Source organism: Dipteris shenzhenensis, chromosome 23, assembly GCF_047967505.1.
Source record: "Dipteris shenzhenensis isolate YYH24624 ecotype China chromosome 23, Dip_SZ_1.0, whole genome shotgun sequence".
In the NCBI taxonomy this organism is placed as follows: Eukaryota; Viridiplantae; Streptophyta; class Polypodiopsida; order Gleicheniales; family Dipteridaceae; genus Dipteris; species Dipteris shenzhenensis.
This window is the reverse complement of record NC_141618.1, coordinates 37,949,136-37,972,688: the sequence shown is the minus strand read 5'-3', so window position 1 is coordinate 37,972,688 and position 23,553 is coordinate 37,949,136. Positions and strand designations below refer to the sequence as shown.

At 45.8% G+C, this 23,553-nt stretch overlaps 1 protein-coding gene across 1 annotated transcript in view; it reads left to right on the top strand.

The window, feature by feature from the left end:
• Positions 1–23,150, top strand: part of LOC147887345 (uncharacterized) — a 36,123-nt gene extending 12,973 nt beyond the window's left edge. Inside the window, exons 3-5 of the mRNA XM_087394675.1 lie at positions 21,475–21,598; positions 21,674–22,070; positions 22,189–23,150. Of these exons, the coding sequence (XP_087250801.1) occupies positions 21,475–21,598; positions 21,674–22,070; positions 22,189–22,789 (1,122 nt within the window). The 3' untranslated portion in view covers positions 22,790–23,150. The remainder of the gene's footprint in view (positions 1–21,474; positions 21,599–21,673; positions 22,071–22,188) is intronic.
• Positions 23,151–23,553: the final 403 nt, after the last annotated feature.

Genomic DNA, 23,553 nt, shown 5'->3' with positions numbered 1-23,553 from the left:
GGAATGAAACTTACTCCCAACTGCACACTGAGAACTGAACCCCCTGGGCTCCTTTTATAGACTCGGGTCCCGAGCGCCAAAAATAGCGAAGACCTATAAATAGTTCGTACCCTTGCCACTCAACCCGAGAATCAAGCCTGCCTAGCTCTAAGCCTCCCCAGGCAACCCGAGCTAGTCTTGTGTACCTAGTACACGTCAGATACCAATCCGTGCACATGACATACTCCCCCTCCTCTAAGAACTCACTCCTGACTTCGCGAAAAAACTCGGAAATGTTCTTTGGAGGTTTTGTAATGTCTCCCATGTTGCATCCTCCTCAACACGATCCTTCCACTTGATCTTGTATTCCATGATAGATCGATTGCGAATCTGTCCGTCATGAAATTCAAGAATACACTCAGGTTCGTGGGGAATAAAAGTCAAATCTGTAACTTCTATTATCTCGTGAGGAGAAACAAGTTGATCATCCGCACCCAATACTTCTTTCAGTCTACTGACATGAAAGACTGGATGTACTTTAACATCAGGAGGCAATTCTAGTCGATATGCAAGTGGTCCAATTCTTTTAATGACCTTGAATGGGCCACAGTATCTGGGGGATAATTTCGGAACCAAACCAGTACTTAGGCTCTTGGATTCCTTTGGAATTCGTAAATATACCATTGTTCCTTTAGAGAACTCTCTAGGTGAACGATGTCTATTAGCATAAAATCTGTCCCGATCTTGGGCACTTCTAATAGACTCCTTGGCAAACTGCAACATTTCTTGCATATCTAGCAAGAAGTTCTTAGCAGCATCATTTTGAATTCCTTTTAACCCAACCATAACTGGTGACTTAGGTTGAAACCCGTACATAAGCATAAAAGGACTGTAACCAGTACTAGAATGATTTGCACTGTTGTAAGCAAATTCTATCATAGGTAGATAATCTTCCCATGAAGACTGTCTCTTAGATACATATGCCCGAAGCATGTCTTCAACCAACTGGTTGACCTGCTCTGTACTGCCATCGGATTGTGCATGATCCGAGGAACTCATACTTAGAGTAATTTCTAACTTCTCAAATACAAGTGTCCAAAAGTTACTTGTAAACTTTGAGTCCGTGTCATTGACTATGTCAGATGGCAAACCATACAGCTTAAACAAGTGGTCCACAAACTCGTGAGCCAGCTGAATAGCTGAAATAGTTGTTCTAGTAGGTAGGAATCTAGCCATTTTTGTCAAACGGTCGACTATGACCCAAATGGAGTCATGACCCTTGCGCGTTCGAGGCAATCCAGTAATAAAATCCATGGAAATACTTTTCCATTTATTACCTGGAATCTGTAATGGCTGTAATAAGCCCGCGCTTCTAAGGCGTTCTGCCTTAGTAACCTGACAAACTCGGCAACCTACTACATAGTTCTCAATAAATGCACGCATCTTAGGCCAATAAAAGGTATGCTTCACAAGAGACAGAGTCCTATGTATACCCGGATGTCCAGCACTGTTGGTCAACCATGGAGCTCCCATCCTGGACTCTCTGCCTATAAGAACTGAAATGACTATCAGTTGCGTATAGCCCTCTCAAGGATTGAAATAGGTTTGAGGATATTTTCGTAAATGACAGAGCATTTACAAACTTAACTCGACTTAAGGCATCCGCCACACTATTCAACGAACCCTTACGATAACGTATTTCGAAATCAAAATCTTGCATTAATTCTGCCCATCGAGCTTTCCGTCCCATCAATTCAGATCCATCACACACTCACTTAATTGACTGATGATCAGTCAATACAAGGAACTTTGAACCATACAAGTAGTGTCTCCAAACCTTAAGAGCTTACACTACAGCATAAAGTTCCTTCTCGAGTGTGGGCCAACGATATTGAGTGTCGTCTAGCTTCTTACTCTCGAAAGCTATAGGTCTGCCCTCTTGGAATAGTGCTGCCCCAATCGCATAATCACTCGCATCGGCCTCTAAAACATAAGGCCGGGTAGGATCGGGTAATGCAAGAATGGGTGCCTCCTTGATAGAAAACTTCAAGGTTTCAAAAGCCTTGTTCATTGCATCATTCCAAGAGATTGGCTGAGTAGACCTGCGTCCACGACCTTTCAATATGTTTGTTAGGGGTGTCGTGATATGTGAATAAGCACGCACAGACTTCCGTAGAAATACCGTAAATCCTAGGAAAGAACGAAGTTGTTTCACAGTCTGAGGGATAGGCCATTCTAAAACCTTCTGGATACGATCCGGATCAATGCTAATAGCTTCAGAAGAAATCTTGTGTCCTAAGTAAATGATCTCCTTCATAAAGAAGTTACATTTACTCATCTTGGCATAGAGCTTATGATGTCTTAGAATAACTAAGACAATCCGGAGGTGTCCTATGTGATTCTCAAGCGTTCGACTATATACCAAGATGTCATCTAAGAACACTACAACAAATTTGCCCAGAAAATCCTTGAACAAATCGTTCATCATCTGCTGAAAAGTAGCAGGAGCATTGGTCAAACCATCCGGCCAAACGGTCTATCAAATCATCGGAACGAGGTAGAGGGTATCGATTCTTAATTGTCACTTTATTTAATCGTTTATAATCTATACACATTCTCCAGGAAGAATCTTTCTTCTTTCTTAGGAGGACAGGTGCACCCCAAGGTGATTTACTTGGGCGAATATAGCCCATATTCAGGTAATCCTGTAGCTGGGTAGCTAACTCATCCTCCTCTACCTGGCTCATCCTATAAGGTGGTACACTGATAGGTTGAGCCCTTGGGACTAAGTCTATGTGATGATCTACTGCCCGTTCTGGAGGTAAACCTTCCGGCAGTTGAGCAGGGAATACATCCTGAAAACTATCTAACAACATTCTCAATTCCCGGTGTTCAAACACATTTAAATCATTTTTGTTTATTACAGAGACAACAAATGAAGAAAGCGGAATCGAAACACACCGATAGACATCATAATGAGAAGTGTTTAATATATTCCGAAGCTGCATCGCAGATACAAGAGGTCCCTGAGAAGAGGGAATTTTATCACACTGAATACAAAATTGGGTGTCCTGATCTACAAAAGAAAGTGTATGCTCCGTCCATCCAATTTTAATATTGTGGGTTTTAAACCACTCTATTCCGATCAACAAGTCTACATGCTCAAGATGCATAACATAACACGTGAGAACCCCTGTGTAGGCTTCAATCCGGATAGGAAGCGCTTCAACCTTGCGATCCCAAAACTGCTTTCCAGCTGGAAGCTGCACCTCATAGGTGTGATCGCTAGGTACTGTGGACAGCCCCATCTTCTGCACAAATTTGTAATTAACAAAGTTGTGAGAGCTGCCCGGATCAAAGAGAATGTGAACCTGTTGGTCCATAACTTCTCCATAAACTCGGAAAAGATCATGGGAGCCAAACAACGAAGTATTGAAAGTGCAATTACAAGAAAGTGGGCAGGTAATGACGTTTACAGAAATACCTGTCATCGAGACTTGGTTCGCTCCCTTGGCTTTGGTACTTGTACCCGCCTGGAGCTTCGGTCCAAGCACCAACTTTTGGTTCTTGCGCTTTGGACACTCATTCTTGGTGTGGCTCGGCTCCTCGCAATAGAAGCAACGTCCTTCTTTCTTGAGCCTCAAAGTACGAAGGAAACGGGCTTTACCATTCTTTGCTTGAGTTAAGTTTTTCTTGGAGGCGTTGTCCGTAGACTTCGTCTCCTCAGTACCAGTCGTAGGTTGAAAGAACTTGCGTTTGTTCTTTCCACTCGTGTCGGAAACTGTAGTTGCTTTGGCACCGGCCATGGTATCATCATAAATGCGCGCATAATTCATGGCCTCCTGCAACGTTGTGCATTTGTTGTTCTTTATTTGCAACTTGTATGAATCTGGCAAACCATCCACGAAGAAACCTAACAGGGTCACTGGATCCATCTTTGTGGCCCTGGTTTGCAGATACCGAAATCTTTGAAGATAAACTTCAAAGGATAAGTTTAACTTTGACATATCGAGGACTTTAAGCTTGCCAACGATATCATAATCGTCCTCCTTCTTCAGGAACTCCTTCCTGAAGATCCCTTCGAAATCTATCCATGTATCCGGCTTAGGCTGGAGTTCCTTCCACCATAGCAACGCTTTACCTGACATGAAACCGGCTGCAAGCTGGATTTTCTTCTCATCTGGGTACGGGTGGAACTGGAAGTGTACCTGCCACGCGTGTAACCAAGTGTCAACCACCTCCTTAGTTCGAGACTTTTGATCTCCCGGAAAAGGGTCTGGAGTTATGTTCGGGCCTAGCACTGAGGCCATGGCATCCACATGCGTGAGTGCCTGCACATTTGATCTCCCGGAAAGGGGTCTGGAGTTATGTTCGGGCCTAGCACTGAGGCCATGGCATCCACATGCGTGAGTGCCTGCACAGTGCTAGCCAGAAGGGTGAGAGTCGCATGAATCCCTTGGAGTTGCTGTGTCAACCCCGTTTGATTCGCATTAACCTGCTCGAATTTTCCATCCAGAGCAGTGGTGAATTCACTGAAGGCCTTCTTCGTAATCAAATCGTCATAAAGACCCTGATCTTCCTCTCCCACAGGAGTGTAATCCAAATCCTGCTCTCCCATGGTAAACTTGGGATTTGCAGAATCAGACATAACTGAAATCTGTTTTGAATATAAACTGAGAGAAATAACTGAGTGAATCGAAACGGAAAGGAGAATGGAGCAGAGGAAAACCGTCCCAAGAGATGCTGACGGAAGGAGATGCTGAAAACTGGCAAACCGGAGGCGCAATAATCCCGGAGTCTGGCTGAACTCGATGCAGGCTGCAGCGTACAGAATCCTGCCGCAATCCGTATCGTACGGTACCCTCCTGCTGACCGTACAGGTGACACAGCTGTACGGATGGCTGACATGGCTGTACGGCTGCTGACGCGATCCGTACGGTTGCTGATGCAATCTGTACGGATGCTGACGCAGTCCGTACAGTCGCTGATGTAAGCATACGGTGGCTGATGCAGGCAGTACGGTGATGACGCAGGCTGTACAGCTGATGACGCAGGCTGTACGGCTGATGACGCAGGCTGTACGGAATCCCAATGGCGCAATCACGTCGTAGAGCAAAGAGGGTTCCTTGCAAGGCTATGGCTGGGGTTAGAACCCTGTCCAACTATATAGGGAACAGGGCAGCCTAATTAGGAAGCCCTGCTTCCAAAAAAGGCTCACCCTCCCAGCTTTGGAGGGTGGTGCTTTTTCGAAAAAAGCAACCCTCTCGCAGGGTGGCCGCACCTTGTTCCTGCACATCGCGCCTTTCCCTGCCTTGGCCGAGAATCCGTACCAGCCATGGCGTCCAATCACCGCCTCCCCCGCAGCCCTTGTCAGTCCCTTCGCCTCTCTTTCCTTCTTCTCTGCTCTCTCCCTTCTACGTTTCCCTTTCTCTCAGCACCCTTCAGGAATTTCGAAACTCTCTCCTTCTTTCTCCTACCTTTTCCCTTCATCCTGACCACCCCTGCTAACCCAGGAACCCAGCAGAATTCTCAGCAGCAAATTTCAAATTTTAGGGCATACCTGGAGAAAGAATTCGTCAAAAATTCTCGCAACAGAAGTTCCTACCTCAGGAGCTGGCTCTGATACCAACCGACACATCCCAGCACTCCTGAAACCTCTGATCTGCAAACAAACACACACAACGAGAGAAACAGAGCAGGCTGCTCACCACCCAACCATGACATCTACGGGATGTGATCCCGAATCAGGAGATGTCCCCTCCGAGCCACGAGCTGAGCTACTGGCACGAACTCCCAATTAGATCCAAATTAGCCTGGTGTCCCATACCACCAGGTGGCGCTGTGAAGCCCTGGATCTGCCACTGGGCCTTGGGCTACGCTAAGATGCAGGCGCGCGTCCGCGACTCAATCCAAGAACAGACCTGGCACCTGGGAACGAAACTTACTCCCAACTGCACACTGAGAACTGAACCCCCTGGGCCCCTTTTATAGACTCGGGCCCCGAGCGCCAAAAATAGCGAAGACCTATAAATAGTTCGTACCCTTGCCACTCAACCCGAGAATCAAGCCTGCCTAGCTCTAAGCCTCCTCAGGCTACCTGAGCTAGTCTTGTGTACCTAGTACACGTCAGATACCAATCCGTGCACATGACATGTTCCCTCATGGTACCTCTTGCAGACATGTGTGTCTGTACACGCAGGAGAGAGAACCATTGGGGGGGTTGTGTTTTATGCCCTCTTGGTTGCCCTTGCAGACAGGTGTGTCTGTACATGCAAGGGTGATAACCTTTGGGGGGTTTTGTGCCCTCCATAATACCCGTGCAGGCCTATTTGCACATGCTAGGGAGATAACTATTTGGGGGGGTCCTTTTGTATCCCTTTGTTTGCCTCACACCCTTGGGAACCCTTGCTAGCATGAGATCCTAGCCATAGATTTATCCTTGACCACCATGAGATGGCTTGAGACACTATGTGACTAGATGTATCCTTGACATAGCCTGAGGCATTTCCTTGAAGGGGGTTTGTTGGGATGTATCAAGGTCATGCCTCCTTGTTAGCACACCTTTGGTCCTATATGTGTGCTAGAGGCACAGCTAGATGCCATCTAGATATTGGCTAGATTCTAGGGGAGTAGATGAGCTCGGTGGCCTTTGCTCAGAGGTCATCGATGATGTTAGTGATCATGTAGAGATGCCCTACATATGGCTCTCATTGTTCTTCATTCTATGAGCACTTTTTTTCATTGTGTCTATCTTCTGTTGCTTCCATGCTCTCTTCCAACATTGCCCACCTTCCCGATCGACTGTCAATTGGATGGACTCAATTACGATGTTTGGCGGGTCATGATGGTGTTAGAAATGGACCAACAGAGGGTATGCACAGTGGAAGACTGATAGAATAGCCCAGCTCGCAGAGTGTGTGTGGGGAGTGGAATGACAAATTTCTTAAACTTATGTCCTTCAAATAGATGTGCTGGTCAGGAAATAGACAGTAGACATAGCCAGATATAGAATCCACCAAAACAATATATTTCTGTCCAAAACTATGGACACAACAAAAGAGATAGATCTAGAGTCCCACCAATGGTGTGGTCCTCTGCGAGTCTCATCTAGAACCCTGAGTCTGCGTGCTCCACCTCGAGTGTATGTAGACTCTTCGTCCAGATCACAACACCTTGCTGCCCTAGAAGACAGTCAAGGTCCAGCCCTTGAGAGATCAGTCTGCAGCACACCTTATACTCTCCTTTACCTCCCAGATGAGGCCCAAGGGAGTGCCTTCAGGCTGCTCCTGTCTTCTCCTTTTTCTGCTGAGCTGTTGGATAAGAAGCGAGGGCCTGAATGGCTCCCTTATATAGGCCCAAGGGGCTGGAGAAACCTACTGAGCTAGGGCCTGCTACCGGCCGACCTGGTCAGTTCACTCTCCCCCCTCCTAGTCGATTTCTCTGGCCCCTTCCAGGAGCTTATAACCAGGGCATATGCCCTCCAATATATTGTGGGCCCCAGCCCCCATAGCTCAGCCCTGTAGCTGAGTAGGCTGCCTCTGACCAGCTGTCATGTGCACGGATTGGTATCTGACGTGTACCAGGTACACAGAACTAGCTCAGGTTAGCCTGGGGAGGCTTAGAGCTAGGCAGGCTTGATTCTCGGGTTGAGTGGCAAGGGTACGAACTATTTATAGGTCTTCGCTATTTTTGGCGCTCGGGGCCCGAGTCTATTAAAGGGGCTCAGGGGGTTCAGTTCTCGGTGTGCAGTTGGGAGCAAGTTTCGTTCCCAGGTGCCAGGTCTGTTCCTGGATTGAGTCGCGGATGCGCGCTTGCATCTTAGCGTAGCCCAAGGCCCAGATCCAGGGCTTCACAGCGCCACCTGGTGGTGTGGGACACCAGGCTGGTTTGGATCTGATTGGGAGTTCGTGCCAGTAGCTCAGCTCGTGGCTCGGAGGGGACATCTTCTGATTCGGGATCACATCCCGTAGATGTCATGGTTGGGTGGTGAGCAGCCTGCTCAGATCTGACGTTGTGTGTGGTTTGCTTGCAGATCAGGGGTTTCAGGAGTGTTGGGACGTGTCACCAGCCCTACCAGTCCACCACCTACTGGATGGCTGCTTCTGCAAGCTCCCCCGCCATCTATCTGCACCATGCTTTGGTCCTGCTGCAGGTCGTTACCTTTCCCATATACCTCGCCCAAGACCCCTCCTTGTAGGTGACTTTCTTCTGGAATACCACGCCATGTCTGTTGCTTCAGATCAGCCTCTTCCAGGCCAGATCTTGTTTCTGAATGCATCGCCATCTGCTCCTGATAACCAGTTCCATCTGTCGTAGCCATGCTGGTCCCTCCAGGTACCTCTTGCTGATTCCTGTCCCCATGGCAGCCATCTTTCTGCCCATGTGGCCATCCATCAGATCCCAAGTCCCCTCCCCCCCCCCCAATGCTCTCCTCATATGGGGGCTTATAGATGGGGAGGTGACCTTTCCAAAACCCCCTCTCACCGACACATCTAGGCCTAATGCTAACATGTTGATGATGTTGCCCCAGCAGCTCCCACGATGGAACCCTTTGGAACAATTCGGTGTCAATTCCGGTTCCTGCCAACCAGTGGCTCCTGCTTGGGTCCTGCACAAGCAAACCATCCTGGTACACAAGTCCATCCATCAGTCACGTTCCCGCCTTTGAACTCGAGCAATCCAGACGCCACGATCTTCTAGTTGTCCCCCTCATAATGAGTGAACATCTTGGAGTCTTCTAGGTACCATGCTCTCAGGGTCTGTTACAACCTGTCCTTCCTTTGGCAAGGTCCACAACAAAAGAACCATCTCGAGAAATGAAATCCCAAGAATATTTCTAGATACCTTGGACCAGGAACTCTCATTGAGCTCTCAAGCAAAGTACTCTTTTGGCTTTGGTACACCTTGTCTATCACCTTCCAGCAATTTGTGTTTGAGATTTGAAGAAGCACCCTTACTTCCCCTTTTGCCTTTGAAGAAGGCCCATTCCTTCCAATCTCGCATTACGTGAGACATATGAAGAGCGGATTCTCTCCATAGCATGCTATAAAGGCTTAACTTAAGAACATCAAGTACATATCAGATCGTTGTATTGCTTGTGTGCTTGCTTTGAAAGCAAACCAAGCACCTCATCGAGGCACATACCAATAACCTTTGCAATCTTGTATTGCCCCCTTCTGAATTACAGCAACCATTTGAACATGAAACTTTAGGGACTCCATGGAATCCACCCTCGTGTGAGTATCAACAGCCATGCACTTGGAAGATTTCAAGCACTCCATGCTACTTCACCTTCACAAAGGTTTTTGACTGCCTGTTGGCCCACGTCTCTATGACAGACATCTTCACTGTGGCTTCTAGGTCGGCATATCTAACTTCAAATATATCACCAAGAGAAATTCTTCGATTGCCACATTAGCTTTGGCTTTTGTGTCACCATTTGAATTTAAGTCGGACTCCTTCCTCTTGTTTTTATGATCTGCCTTCGTCTTTCTGCAATCCTTCGCAAAATGGCCTGGCATGTCACAATAGAAGCACTTCTTCTTCTACTTCCTCTTCTTGGAAGGTCCTTGTCATCTCCAGAGTCATCCTTCTTATTCTTGCCATCGTTAGGCTTGCCCTTTCCTTTTTAAGTATAATCCTTTGTCAGCAACGCCTTGTCATCGTTGTCGTTGTTGTAGAGCTTCTCTCTAGCTTCTTTTTGGAGCAATAATGGACCTAACTCCTCAAAAGTTAGAGATTTGGTCCTCTATCCTGCAATCACAGTCGTAACGAAGCTCTTGAAACTCCGAGGTCGCCTCCTTAGTACCATCAAGGCCAAGTGGCACGAGTCCACCTTCTGACCAACCGATGCTAGTTGATCCCTCACCACCTTGACCTTCATCAATTGGTCATGTACATAATCTCCTTTATCCATATCCAAGTTGTAGAGTTGATGTTGAAGAAGCAAGATCTGTGATGTGTTATTTGTCTTGTACAGATCCTTCAAAATGGCCCACGCTTCTACCGATGTGTCGGTCATCCGGATGCACAGAGTCCGCCGTAGTCCCTAGAGTCCCACCAATGTTGTGGTCCTCTAATCTTACTAAAGGTCCTTCTCTATTTGCTAGTCTCCTCTAGAACCCTGAGTCCGCGTGCTCCACCTAGAGCATATATAGACTCTTTGTCCAGATCACAACACCTTGCTGCTTTAGAAGACAGCCAAGGTCCAGCCCTTGAGAGCTAAGTCTGCAGCGCACCTTATACTCTCCTTTACCTCCAAGATGAGGTCCAAAGGAGTGCCTTAAGGCTGCTTCTGTCTGCTCCTTTTTATGCTGAGCTATTGGATAAGAAGTGAGGGCTGAATGGCCCCCTTATATAGGCCCAAGGGGCTGGAGAAACCTACCGACCCAGGGCCTGCTACTAGCCGACCTGGTCGGTTCACTCCCCCCCCTCCTGGTCGACTTCTCTGGCCCCTTCCAAGAGCTTATAACCAGGGTATATGCCCTCCAATATATTGTGGGCCCCAGCCCCCATAGTTCAGCCATGTAGCCGACCTACTGGCCGGCTCCTTCTGCAAGACCCCCGCCATCTATCTGCGCCATGCTTTGGTCCTGCTGCCGGCACCTGCTGCAGGTCATTACCCTGCCCAGATATCGCCCAAGGCCCCTCCTTGTAGGCGACTTTCTTCTGGAATACCACGCCATGTCTGCTGCTTCAGATCAGCCTCTTCCAGGTCAGATCTTGCTTCTAATCACATCGCCATCTGCTCTTGATAACCAGCTCCATCTGTCGCAGCCATGCTGGTACCTCTTGATCTCTCTGATTCCTGCCCCAATGGCAGCCATCTTGCTTCCCATGTGGCTATCCATCAGATCCCAGGTCCACCCCCCCCATGCTCTCCTCATATGGGGGCTTACAGATGGGGAGGTGACCTTTCCAACAGATGGACCTGATCCTCTTGCGGCCAATCAAGGGGTCCTGTAGCAGGAGCCTGATACTTTTGCTTAGCTGTGGGACCGTGTTAATGCAAGGGTAAGGTCGTTTATATTTCTTAGCTGTACTTAGGTGATTAATCACGCAAAGCACATGACGGTGGCCAAGTGTATCTGGGAGCACTTGGCGCCCCTGTACAATCCAACCTCTCCCATGAAGAGGATTTCTTTGGAAGTCTACATGAGATTGTTGGATCCCAAGAAGTCTTCATCGATGCGGGAACACATCAACAAGTTATAGGAACTTCATCAGGAGATCCTCCAGGTGGGGAAGCATGTATCTTCCGGAAATTAATCTCATTTCTTAATAACTGACGAGGCTTGCACCCACCATAACTCTATTGTCCTAGCTATGCTCTCAATATGTGCCTTCTATTCATCTTTGATAACCAGTGGAAGGATGAATTCGTCAACCTGGGAGGAACTGGTCCCAATGGTGCTTGAGTAGGAGCGATTGTAGGTCATACCTATGAGAGTTAGCTTGAGGCTTTGGCGGCTGAGCAGAAAGGACGGAAGCAGTTGACAGCTGAGGAACGGGAAGCACTCAAGTCGTCACGTACATGTAACCAATGTGGCTAGAAAAGTCATTATTGGCTGCAGTGTTCTCAAAGGAATGGTGAGGGACCAGTAACCAACATGACGGTGCTACCGCCACTACGACGTTTACTCCAGCCTTCTAGTAGCACTCGGCAGGATGTGTTGCTAGTGGCTTTTTGGATCCGGATGGAGGATTGCTTGCTTGTTTGTGGCAGTGGTACCTGCCAGACAGGTGCAGTGGTGATGGAGTCTCTGATCGAGGCAGGCTTTCAGACAAGACCTCAAGCCACGAAGAGTTGTTTTCGTTGACTCAGGTAGCAATATGTTACCAGTATGTATTTTGTTTGGGCGTTATGACCTGGCAGATCTAGAGGGGGTCTCCTAGTATTCTATAGCTATTGTGTGATGAACTGTTGGAGATCTGGATGGGTCAGACGATTGCCAGTGCGGGAATCCAGAGGCAGTTGATGATCCTTGTGAGCTGTTATATGCCCATTTCATTGGAGCACTAAAATTCATCGATCTGGCCACAAAGTACCAGTTTGGACCTTAGAGGGGGCTGTATAGCTCTGCGATAGGAGTGCCCATGCAGGGAAGCAGACGTTGCACTGGGGGCAATATCAGCTGGATTATTGTTCCAGTATCTTCTGTTGGAGTGATGTACCAGCACCAGCAGTTGGAGTGCTGTATGAGATGACCTAGTATACCAGTATCGGACCAGAGGAGTGTATATAACACATGTGGCCTGGGAGCAACAGTATCAGGTTTCCAGTGATCGTGTTGAGGCAACCTGTGGGTGGTCTTCAGCGATGGAACATCACATGACGGATTCCTGCAGTTGTTCTTGCGGCACACCCAACTCCTTGGCGCTTGTGTTTCATCCAGGAGTTTAGAGGGGGTGTTTTCAATATATCCTGATGTCACTGCAGAGAGAGAGGGCCTTGCTTGTGGGTGTGCCTGTGCTCTAAGAGGTTAGGGTAGGCTGAGTGAGGGCCTTTACTTGTGGGTGTGCCCATGGAGAGAAAGAAAGAAAGAAAGATGTATTAATGTCCGTGGGAGGCCTTGCGGGCCTACGGGACAAAGTGCAAAGTACACCAAATGGAAAAACTCATACAAGCCTCTATGGGCTGGAGCAAAGGGTGCGCTGAGTACCATGCTGAAATAAAGAGCTGAAGGAGAAGGAAGAGTAGATAGATATTAGATTAGATGTGTCACCACCATGTAAATATCCTAAGTCAAAGTATAGCTGACCATTTATTTGATCATAATTAAAGAGTTTTATATGTGTTAATTATGGTCAAAGAGTTATTTTAATGGTCAAAGGATTGACTACGCAAAGATACTTGACTCCAGTCAAGTAAACCTGACTGCGGTCAGAGAGTGTTGACTTCGGTCAACAAGACTTGGCATACGCCAAGAGGGTTAACCCCGGTTAACCAAGATGTGCCAACTTCGGTTGGAGAGACTTGGCTATAATTAAGGCGCCTTGACCTTTGGTCAAAGCTCTTTAATTATAATCAAGAGTGTTGACTCCAGTCAACTAGAGAAAAAATATATATTTATTTGTATATATATATTTGTTTAGATGTGCACATGTGTTCAGTGGGGACGCCCACCGTGACTAGGATTAGTCCACAGTGTGTTATTTGCATGCAAAGCGCTAACAATTAATGGGTACCATGGTGGTGCGCTTTAATTAATTGTTGCAGGTACTAGGAAGGATTATTTTTCCTAAGCGAAATGGGAGCCTGACAAGCATCTAGGAGGCGGTTCGTGTGACCGAGAGCTTTGAAGACTCCAGAATGGCCCTTAGTGGCTTGTAATAGGATTTAGTCTAGATTTTAGACAAGTGGCATGTTGCCAATTTGAATGGAGCTTGAAGCTCTTGTAAAAGAAGGGATTTTTCACGTTTTGAAGAGAGAGTTTACGAGACAGCTCTACGCTGAACTTCTGTAACAGATTTTCTTGAATGAATAAAGACCTTGGGGGGGTCCAGCCCGACAATTTGTCGTGGGCCCTAGTGTATCTTCAGAGAGAGGGAGTGAGGGAGAGCTTTTGGAGGGTAAAAATTCCGTCGTCGTAGTGAAGCCATAGCTGTTTTTTTTCACTCACCCGTCAGTCTGGTTTTATTGGTATCAGAGCATGGCTTCACAGTTTCCTTAAACTGTGACGATCCAAGAGACAAGGAGAGAAAGAAAGCATAGACCCACCGTGACCTTGTATAGTACGGGGTAAGCGTGACGTGCAGGCGCAAGTATACCTGAGCAAAGGAGGTAGTCGCCAAAATTGACGAGGACCATTACGACAACGACGCATAGCTTGTTGGCGAAGGCAAAGTGCGGTGATTAAGCGTCTGCAAACAGAAAAGCTGGACGAGAACTGGAAAGCCTGAGCGAATCTGGTTTCAGTAGTACAAGCAATCGACGCAAGCACTAGTCACGGGATTTTATTCGGAGGTCTCGTCGTGAGCAGAAGATTTTGTCCATCGCTTGGAGCTTCCGATGCTATGCGTCAAGTTGCAAGTATAGATTATCAGGCGATGTAAAAGGTTCGGTGTCCACGAATTAATGAGCAGACGGCTGCGTGATGCCCCTGACGGAGAGTAAGCGCCGATGGGAGCGATTCTGGTGATTCTTGGCCTCCTAATTGGCGAAGGAGTATTAGGGAGGTCGCAGGATGGTATGCCCAAAGGAATTCGTGGAGATCCTTGAAGACCTTATGAAGACAACGCACGGTGTGCTATTCTGTTGTCCGACAGAGAAATTGACGAAGACCTTCAACAAATCTTCGTGAAGGCTCAGATCGACGGTCACCAAGGTGCGGCGGGCGTGGCTCTATGCACAGATACACTGACACGTGTCAGATGACGTGGCAACCAGTCCAATAGATGACGTGGCAGGACATGTGGTAGCTGACCTGGAGTGCCAGCTAGACAGGTGGCTGAGGTGGCAGACCCTGGGTTTATCCAACCTAACCTTGGTTAGTGGACTGGTTAGAGGTCCAGTTAGTTGACCCAACCAGACCAGTCTGGTCACTGCAACCAGACTGTGACCAGTCCAGTTGGCCCAGTTGCAAACTAACCAGACCAGAACCAGTCAGTCTGGTTAGAGTAACTAGCCAGTTACTCTATCTGGTTACTGTTCTTAAAAAAAAAAAAAAAGAACAGTTGCAGAGACTGTTTCTGCTAGCAATTTTTCACCTGCTTGTCAGACTTTTACTGTCAGAAAATAGCAGAAAAACAGAGGAATCAGAGATTTGCAGAAAAAGAGTATGCATGCTTTTGAGCAGAAAAAAAAAAGAAGGGGAAACAGATGCCTTTTGAAGCCATCTGCAGCAGCCAGAAAAGGGCAATATAATTGTTGATGCTTTGGCAACTGTGTGGGTATATGCCTTGAACTGACAGCCAGTACTGGATAGATTGTAAATGCAAAACACCTCTTGTTGAGGTACCTTTTCTGTTGAAAAAGTAAAAGTAGAGTGCATCAGTTACCCGCACTGTGTGAGAAATCTGCAGATCTCAGAATATGGATCAATCACCTATCCAGTGGGATTCACAAGATAGGGATGTACATCCAGGACAGAGAAATGTGCCGCAAACTCAACAAGAATTTGAACAGATGGTACGCACTCGTATACAAGAGCTGGAAAATCTAAAAAGGGATCCCAGGGCTCAGCATTTGTTTCAAGTAGAAGCTATGCCTAATCCAGTATATGACGTGCCAATGCCGGAGGCACACTCTCGTGTACAGCGTGAGAGAGAGAGATCTCATAGATCTCATAGGAGACGGTCCCATAGTAAAAAGAGATCGAGGCATCATCACCGATCTCCTAGTCCATCACCGTCTACCTCGAGTTCGATCTCTGTGTCTTCTTCTTCTTTATCAGATAAACCATCCAGGAAAAGAAGGAAACACGAGAAGTCTAGGAAGAGAAAGTCTTCCAAAGCGACCAAGGAATTTAAAGAGGGAGGAAAATCTGTCAAGTTTATGACCTACAATGGACAGTATGGTCATACAAACAAAGCATTGCAGTTTATCAGACAGTTTGATGCTGCATTCGGTACAGAAAAATTTTCAGAATCCTCCAAATTAAGAATGGTCAGTTTACACTTGACAGCAACAACTAGTGCATGGTGGAGTGCACTGACCACAGATGGGTCAGCCCCAAGGAAGTGGAAGGGCTTCAAGAAAGCCTTCTACCAGCAGTTCATGCCTAAACAGTTTAGAGACCATGTTCTACAAGATTGGGACAGCTTGCACATGGATGCAGGAGATACAGTGGATGGGTACAACCAAAAGTTCTGGGATGCTTATTTGCAGGTTGCACCGTTTCAAAAGATCTCCAAAGGCACCCAAATGAGGAAGTACAGAGCAGGTCTCACTCTAAGAATTCAGGCAGTAGTGAATGCTTTGGGGGCAAAGAATATTCAAGATCTTATGCATTCAGCTTCAGTAGCGAGTCTTGTGCCGCTACAAGATCCATCTACAGTGCCATCCTTGCATGCAGGACGTGCTGATAAAAAGAAAACTGATTTTACAAAATCAGAAAAGAAATAGTACCCCAAGGCTGAAAAGAAAGGGTTTCAGCCTCAGAAGCCGAGGGGTACTCAGTTTTCAAAGACTTATAAGGGCAAATCTCTATTTACCCCTGAACAGATAGCGGAATTCCGTAGAGATGGGAAATGCCTCAGGTGCGGTAAAGAGGGGCATGTGGCTGCCCAGTGCCCAGAAAAGCCTTCAACATCGAAGGGAAAAGAGGCAGAGAAGCCACGAGGACCGCAAAAGCCAATGGCAGGGGGAATTCCTGATATACTGGGTCATGCTTTGAACCCAGAAGAACGAGAATTGCTGCTATCATGGGGCAAAGTTAGAGACCAGCAAGCGCTAATTTTATTTGATCCAGGGGCTACTGATAATTTCATATCAGAGGATCTAGCCCTGAGGCTGGGAATAAAGACGGAAGAGTTAGGCAGGGCTTTGGATGCCGATGAAATGTTTTATGGGAATCCTGTGCCAGTTACTCCCTTGATAGGGAAGCTCCGTCTACATGTTCAGAGTTATGTGGATCAGGAAGACTTCTTCATTTCTCCATTGAAATATTATGATGTAGTTTTGGGAATGCCTTGGTTTCACCGCAAGGCAGTGAAGTTGACCCTACCTGAAAGAGTGCTGGAGTTTGTGCATAGGGGGAAAAATCAGCGTTTAATTGCCAGGAATAAAGGGGACACTATCCCCATTGTATTTGATGTTTCATGCGGTAAAGCAATAAAGTCTGCAATTTCTGCGTACATGGTTTTTGTAAAAGAAAAAGAGAATGATATGCATGCTGAAATGAATGATGCAGACAAAGATAAGTTTCAGTTTCTTGTAAACTTTAAAGATTGCTTTTCTGATGTTTTGCCAGGGGAGTTACCCCTAGAGAGACCAGAAGATCATCAGATAGAGTTAATGCCTGGTAGTGAGCCACCAAACAGACCCCCTTATAGAGTCAGTGCGACTCAGAGAGAGGAGATTATGGCTCAGGTACAGGACTTGCTGTCCAAAGGGTTGATTCAGCCCAGCTCGTCTCCTTTTTGTTCCCCTGTACTGTTAGTACAAAAGAAAGATGGCTCATTCCGTATGTGTCGATTATCGCGCACTGAACAAAATGACCATCAAGAATAGATTCCCTATTCCGCGTATTGATGATGTCCTGGATCAGTTAAATGAAGCTTCAGTTTTCAGCAGGATAGACTTAAAGAGTGGCTACCACCAAGTGAGGATACAACCTCAGGATGTGCACAAGACAGCATTCCGCACTACATTCGGGTTGTATGAATACTTAGTGATGCCTTTTGGGTTGACAAATGCTCCAGCCACATTCAATAGAATGATGGATCGCATCTTCCGGAAGTACAGGCATTTTACGGGTACTTTCTTTGATGATATCTTAGTTTTTTCTAAGACAGAGGAAGACCACAGAGAACATCTTGCTATAGTGTTTCAAGAGCTGAGAAATCATCAGCTCTATGCCAATAGCAAGAAAAGTGAATTCTTCCTGGAAGAAATCCACTATCTGGGGCATATTATATCCAAGAATGGGATACAAATGGATCCAGCGAAGATCCGTGCCATTCAGGAATGGCCAGAGCTGAAAATTGTGCATGAAGTTCGAAGCTTTTTAGGCTTGTGTTCTTACTACAGAAGGTTTATCAGACATTTTGCTGATATCGCAGCTCCATTACATGACCTCACTGGGATTATCACAGAAGAAAGCATTCAATACACTCAAAGAAAAGTTGACTACAGAGCCTATTCTGGTAGTTCCGGATCTTTATCAGTCTTTTGATGTGGATTGCGATGCTTGTGGAGAATGTGTTGGGGCTGCATTGCATGAGAATGGTCATGTAGTAGCCTATGAAAGCAGGCGACTTCGCGATGCGGAAAGATATTTAGGAATCTATGAGAAAGAGTTATTGGCTGTAATTCATGCCATCCATACATGGAAACACTATCTTTTGGGTGCAGATTTTACTGTCAAAACAGATCACCAAAGTCTGAAATACTTTTTGACTCAGACCAAGCTTTCAGAGAAGCATATGAAATGGGCAAACATGCTGTCAATGTATCATTTTCAGATTGTCCATACTCCAGGAATTCGGAACAGAGTGGCAGATGCCTTGTCCCGAAGACCCCAGGTCAATAATGTAACTATTGCTTATCATCAAGACCTGGAAAGCATGAGGGAGCAATATGCTCATGATTATGATTTTGGTAAAATTTTACAGCAAATGCAAGAGGGGCAATCCACCAGTCACTATTCCCTGAAAGATGGGTATTTAATGAAAGATGATTGCCTATGCATCACCCAGGAGATGAGGAAAAAGATTTTGGGGGAATGCCATGCACCTCCCTATGCTGGACATAGAGGAATTACAGCAACAACTCTAGCACTAGAGAGGTATTTCTTTTGGCCAGGAATGCGGAAAGATATACATCAGTTTGTTACTGAATGCCTTACGTGTCAGAAAATAAAGTACGATAGACGGAAGGCACCTGGCCTACTTATGCCTCTTCCCGTGCCTCAGGCACCATGGGAAAGTATTACAATGGACTTTATTTTTTATTTGCCGAGATCAAAGTCAGGGAATGATAGGATTTGGACTATCATAGACAGATTCAGCAAGCAAGCTCATTTCCTTCCGGTTCGCAAAACCATAAAGGCAGATCATATGGCTAAGCTGTTCATGGCACAAATCTTTAAACATCATGGTATGCCTAAGTCCATTGTTAGTGATCGAGATCCCAGAATGACCAGTCTATTCTGGAGAGCTTTATTTGATAACATGGGGACGAATCTGAATTTCTCCTCTTCTTTCCATCCCCAAACAGATGGTCAAAGTGAAGTAGCAAATTCTACCATTTTGGATATGCTGAAATGCTACGTGGGTGACCAAAGTTCAGACTGGGAAAAGTACCTACCGTTAGTAGAGTTTGCTTACAATAATACAGTACATAGCTCTACAGGGAAAGCCCCTTTTGAAGTCATATATGGGAAGGTGATTTTGCCACCTATATTAAGGACTAAAGATGAAATATTTGCAGCTGATCAGTTTGTTAGAGATCTCCAGACAGCTTACAGCCAAGTCCGGACAGCAATTGAAAGGTCTCAAGAGAAACATAAAAGAGCTGCAGATAAGCATAGGAGACAGTTAGATCTCAAGGAAGGGGACTAGGTACTTCTGAGGTTTGAAAAAGCTAGGCTCCGTAAGTTTAAAGGCAAACAGAAAGTGTATGCAAAGTTATCTCCCAGATACTATGGCCCTTTCAGGGTTAGAGAAAGAATAAATGAGGTTGCATACAAATTAGCATTGCCAGAGCATTGGAGGATTCACAATGCATTCCATGTGAGTCTTCTAAAGAAATTCCAGGGACCAGAGCCTACAGATCCAGTATCAGAAGATCCACCAGAAGTGGATGAGCTGGAGGAAGTCCTTGAGCCAGAGCAAATTGTGTACCATACTGTACGTAAAAACCCTCAGGGTAAGCAATTTTACAGATATCTTGTAAAATTCAAGAATTATACGGCATTAGATGCCAAGTGGATGGACGAAGACATGTTATCCGATCATCCACAACTTTTGGATGTTTACAAGGAAGCTTTTCAGTTGAGGTCAACTGAATAGAAGCCGAGGGGATGTCACACCATGTAAATATCCTAAGTCAAAGTATAGCTGATCATTTATTTGATCATAATTAAAGAGTTTTATATGTGTTAATTATGGTCAAAGAGTTATTTTAATGGTCAAAGGATTGACTACGGTCAAAGATACTTGACTCCAGTCAAGTAAACCTGACTGCGGTCAGAGAGTGTTGACTTCGGTCAACAAGACTTGGCATACGCCAAGAGGGTTAACTCCGGTTAACCAAGATGTGCCAACTTCGGTTGGAGAGACTTGGCTATAATTAAGGCGCCTTGACCTTTGGTCAAAGCTCTTTAATTATAATCAAGAGTGTTGACTCCAGTCAACCAGAGAAAAAATATATATTTATTTGTATATATATATTTGTTTAGATGTGCACATGTGTTCAGTGGGGACGCCCACCGTGACTAGGATTAGTCCACAGTGTGTTATTTGCATGCAAAGCGCTAACAATTAATGGGTACCATGGTGGTGCGCTTTAATTAATTGTTGCAGGTACTAGGAAGGATTATTTTTCCTAAGCGAAATGGGAGCCTGACAAGCATCTAGGAGGCGGTTCGTGTGACCGAGAGCTTTGAAGACTCCAGAATGGCCCTTAGTGGCTTGTAATAGGATTTAGTCTAGATTTTAGACAAGTGGCATGTTGCCAATTTGAATGGAGCTTGAAGCTCTTGTAAAAGAAGGGATTTTTCACGTTTTGAAGAGAGAGAGAGTTTACGAGACAGCTCTACGCTGAACTTCTGTAACAGATTTTCTTGAATGAATAAAGACCTTCGGGGGGGTCCAGCCCGACAATTTGTCCTGGGCCCTAGTGTATCTTCAGAGAGAGGGAGTGAGGGAGAGCTTTTGGAGGGTAAAAATTCCGTCGTTGTAGTGAAGCCATAGCTGTTTTTTTTCACTCACCCGTCAGTCTGGTTTTAAGATGTCTTGTTACAAGAGTGGAGCTATGTAATTCCCTCCATTATCCCCCCCTAACCCTCACTAAAGCACCCCTAGATTAACCCCTTTTTTCCCTTCATTATAGAATTGTTTATTGAGTCCGGGTCCACACAGGTAGAGTTTATTAGAATCTCGCTTCAATAGCAGTTAGGGCCAAATCACCTGACAGTATCAAAAGAGGGTCCTGCGGTGAGAAGTGCAGCAGAATTGAACTAAAATGAAGAGAGAGAGAGAGAGAGAGAGAGAGAGAGAGAGAGAGAGAGAGAGGGAGCCAACCTCACACAGACCAAAAGGAAAGGGGAGAGAGAGATGAGAGATCTGCGAGTGATCTCAGGAAAAAGCCCCTTTATTGCTTGGGATATATATAGCCTAGCATACATATAGCTTTGGCTGAAATTTAAATCTATCAAATGTATTTGTGTGCTGTGTATCTGTCCCGTCTCTAAATGCTTCCTGTATTGTCTTTGAATCACCTTCTGTTGTGGAGTTGGTGGCCTATAATAACAGGGATCATGTATCAGATGTCCACTAATGCATTGTTAAGGCAAGTTGCTTCTGTGAGTGCCCTCACTTAATAGGGAATATGCTAAGTGTGTAGGAATGCATTTTGACATAAGGTCCACATTTTAAGAGCCCTTTCAGTATTGTATTGTGAATCTTGCTACTTAACATAGGTGAGACTTGCTAGATTAGGTGTAATGCACATCGGTGAACCATAGAGGTCATAGGATGCTCTGTACAAGCACATGACTCTTGATTGCTGTCAATGTTTAGGCGATTTAGGAGTCTTTGAAAGGTTTGGATTGCTAACATGGAGTATGAAAGGACTAAATTAGAAGCCTAAACTGATGTTTCTATCTGCAGGTTGATCGAAAAACAGGGATCCCTATCATTAGGATATACAGAGTGAAAGAGACAGGTATAAGAGAGGCAGAGGTGATCCTGGATGATCCAATTGCGGCAATGGACATTGCTGAATGGCTAGATGGTATGCCAAGGAATATACACGTCTTCAAAGCTTTAGGGCCGTATGCAAATTATGATTACCTTTAAAATCTTGCAGGATATGTGTTCGAGGGAAGCAAGATGAGGGTTTCCTTTGGACAACCAACTCTTGGTTCTAGTCCAAAGCGGCATAGGAGGCTGGACTCATACGGATCTGATTATGACAGAGAAGCCTTTTCCCATGGAAGCAGCTACAGAGGTGGCAGGGGTAGAGGTCCTGGCCGAGGCAGGGGTAGGAGCAGAGGCAGGGGCAGGGGAAGATTTGGAGATCATCCTCCCCCACCATTTCCTCCTCCTGCGATTGGTATGGTGCAGGATATGCCTCCTTTTGAAAGAGACCCAGGTGGACCTGGTTACGGACCACCAAATGAATTTTCTTCTAGTGGTGATAGTTTCAGAAGAAACAATCCCAATGTAGCCCCGAGAGAGGGCGATTGGATCTGTTCTGAACCAACGTGAGGCAGTTCTGATTTTCTTGCATTGATTTTTCCTGCAAGTTCAGTTATTTTTGAGTTGGTGTACTGCCCCCCAATATAAATTAGTCATCTTGACATTATGTGACGATTTTTGCAGTTGTGGCAATCTAAATTTTTCTCGGAGAACTCACTGCAATAACTGTGGCAAACCAAGGAGGGAGGTACATGATTTTGGCATTGGAGTGGCTGGGCCTCCAGATAGCTTCCAAGGTGCTCCTCATGCAGATTTTATTGGTGGTCCTTCAGGAGGACGTGGTGTTGAAAGGGGGTTGACTGGCTTTGGGCCATCTCCTGGTGGGTGGAATTATGGTGGGCCTGCTCGTAAGTTTGAACGTGACTTCAACCAGGGATTGCCACCTCGAATGAATGAGAGTTACCGGCCAGAGAGAGATATGAGGGACAGACCAGGTTTTCATGACAGAGATGATTATCAATCTCGTGAGAGGTTCCAGAGGCCTCCTATGGATCGAGGCTTTTATGGTGGCAACAACAGGAATAGAGAAAGGAATGATCGCTACCATGACAAGAGAGGTCTGGAATACGATTTCAAAGGTGATAAGCGGCAAGCTTCCCCCCAACACATGCGATGGGGCAGAGACATTCATGAAAGGAGTAGATCACCTGAGAGGGGTATGCCAAGAAATTATCATTGTGATCAGCGTAGGGATGACAGAAGAGATGAGAGAAGAGATCACTGAGTGTATTTCTTTTAGTGACATTGCTGCAGCATTATTTGATATATATTTCTTCCATGCATTTCATACTCCTATCTAGTTGCAAATTCCTATGCTGCGGGTTCTAGGAAATTTGTGGATGAGGTTAATGTGCGGGTAGGATACTTGGTTGCTGAGCCCTTCATGACACAGTGGGTTTCCATGCTTTTTGGGATGAACAGTAAGACTTTGCTGACAGATACGTTGACCCTCTTTGGTGTATATAATGTGCTAGAAAATGCTGGCTAGTTTGGTTAGACTATACAGAATTTAACTCTATATTAGCAGCTTTCAAAACACTGGCTCTTACATGGAGGGATTTAGAAAAGCTGACAAATCTTAAATAAAGAAATGGCTCAAGTAATGAACTTTAATTTCATGGTTTTAAAGTTCTACGCAACTCCGACAAGACACTTGAAAATAAAGGTTGAAAAAAGAGAGAAGAATAATTACACGAATAAATATCTATTTCTGCCTTGTGCCCCATCATTGCTCCTCTTGCCTTTCCCCCTAACTCCTTGAGGTTAAAGGACTGGATCGGATAGGTGCATATTCAAGTTGACATTCCCATGTAAACTACTTGAAATTGGGTATCTGTTCTTGGGTGACCTTACAAAGGGTTCCTAGAAAAAAGGAATGAGAGGTGAGGGTTGTGAACTTTGGCTGTAGGGGTGGGGGATGCGAGTGTCCTTGCAAAGGAGCGGAGGGAGGGATTACTAAGTGGGCCCTCAGTTGAGGGCCGGTCTACA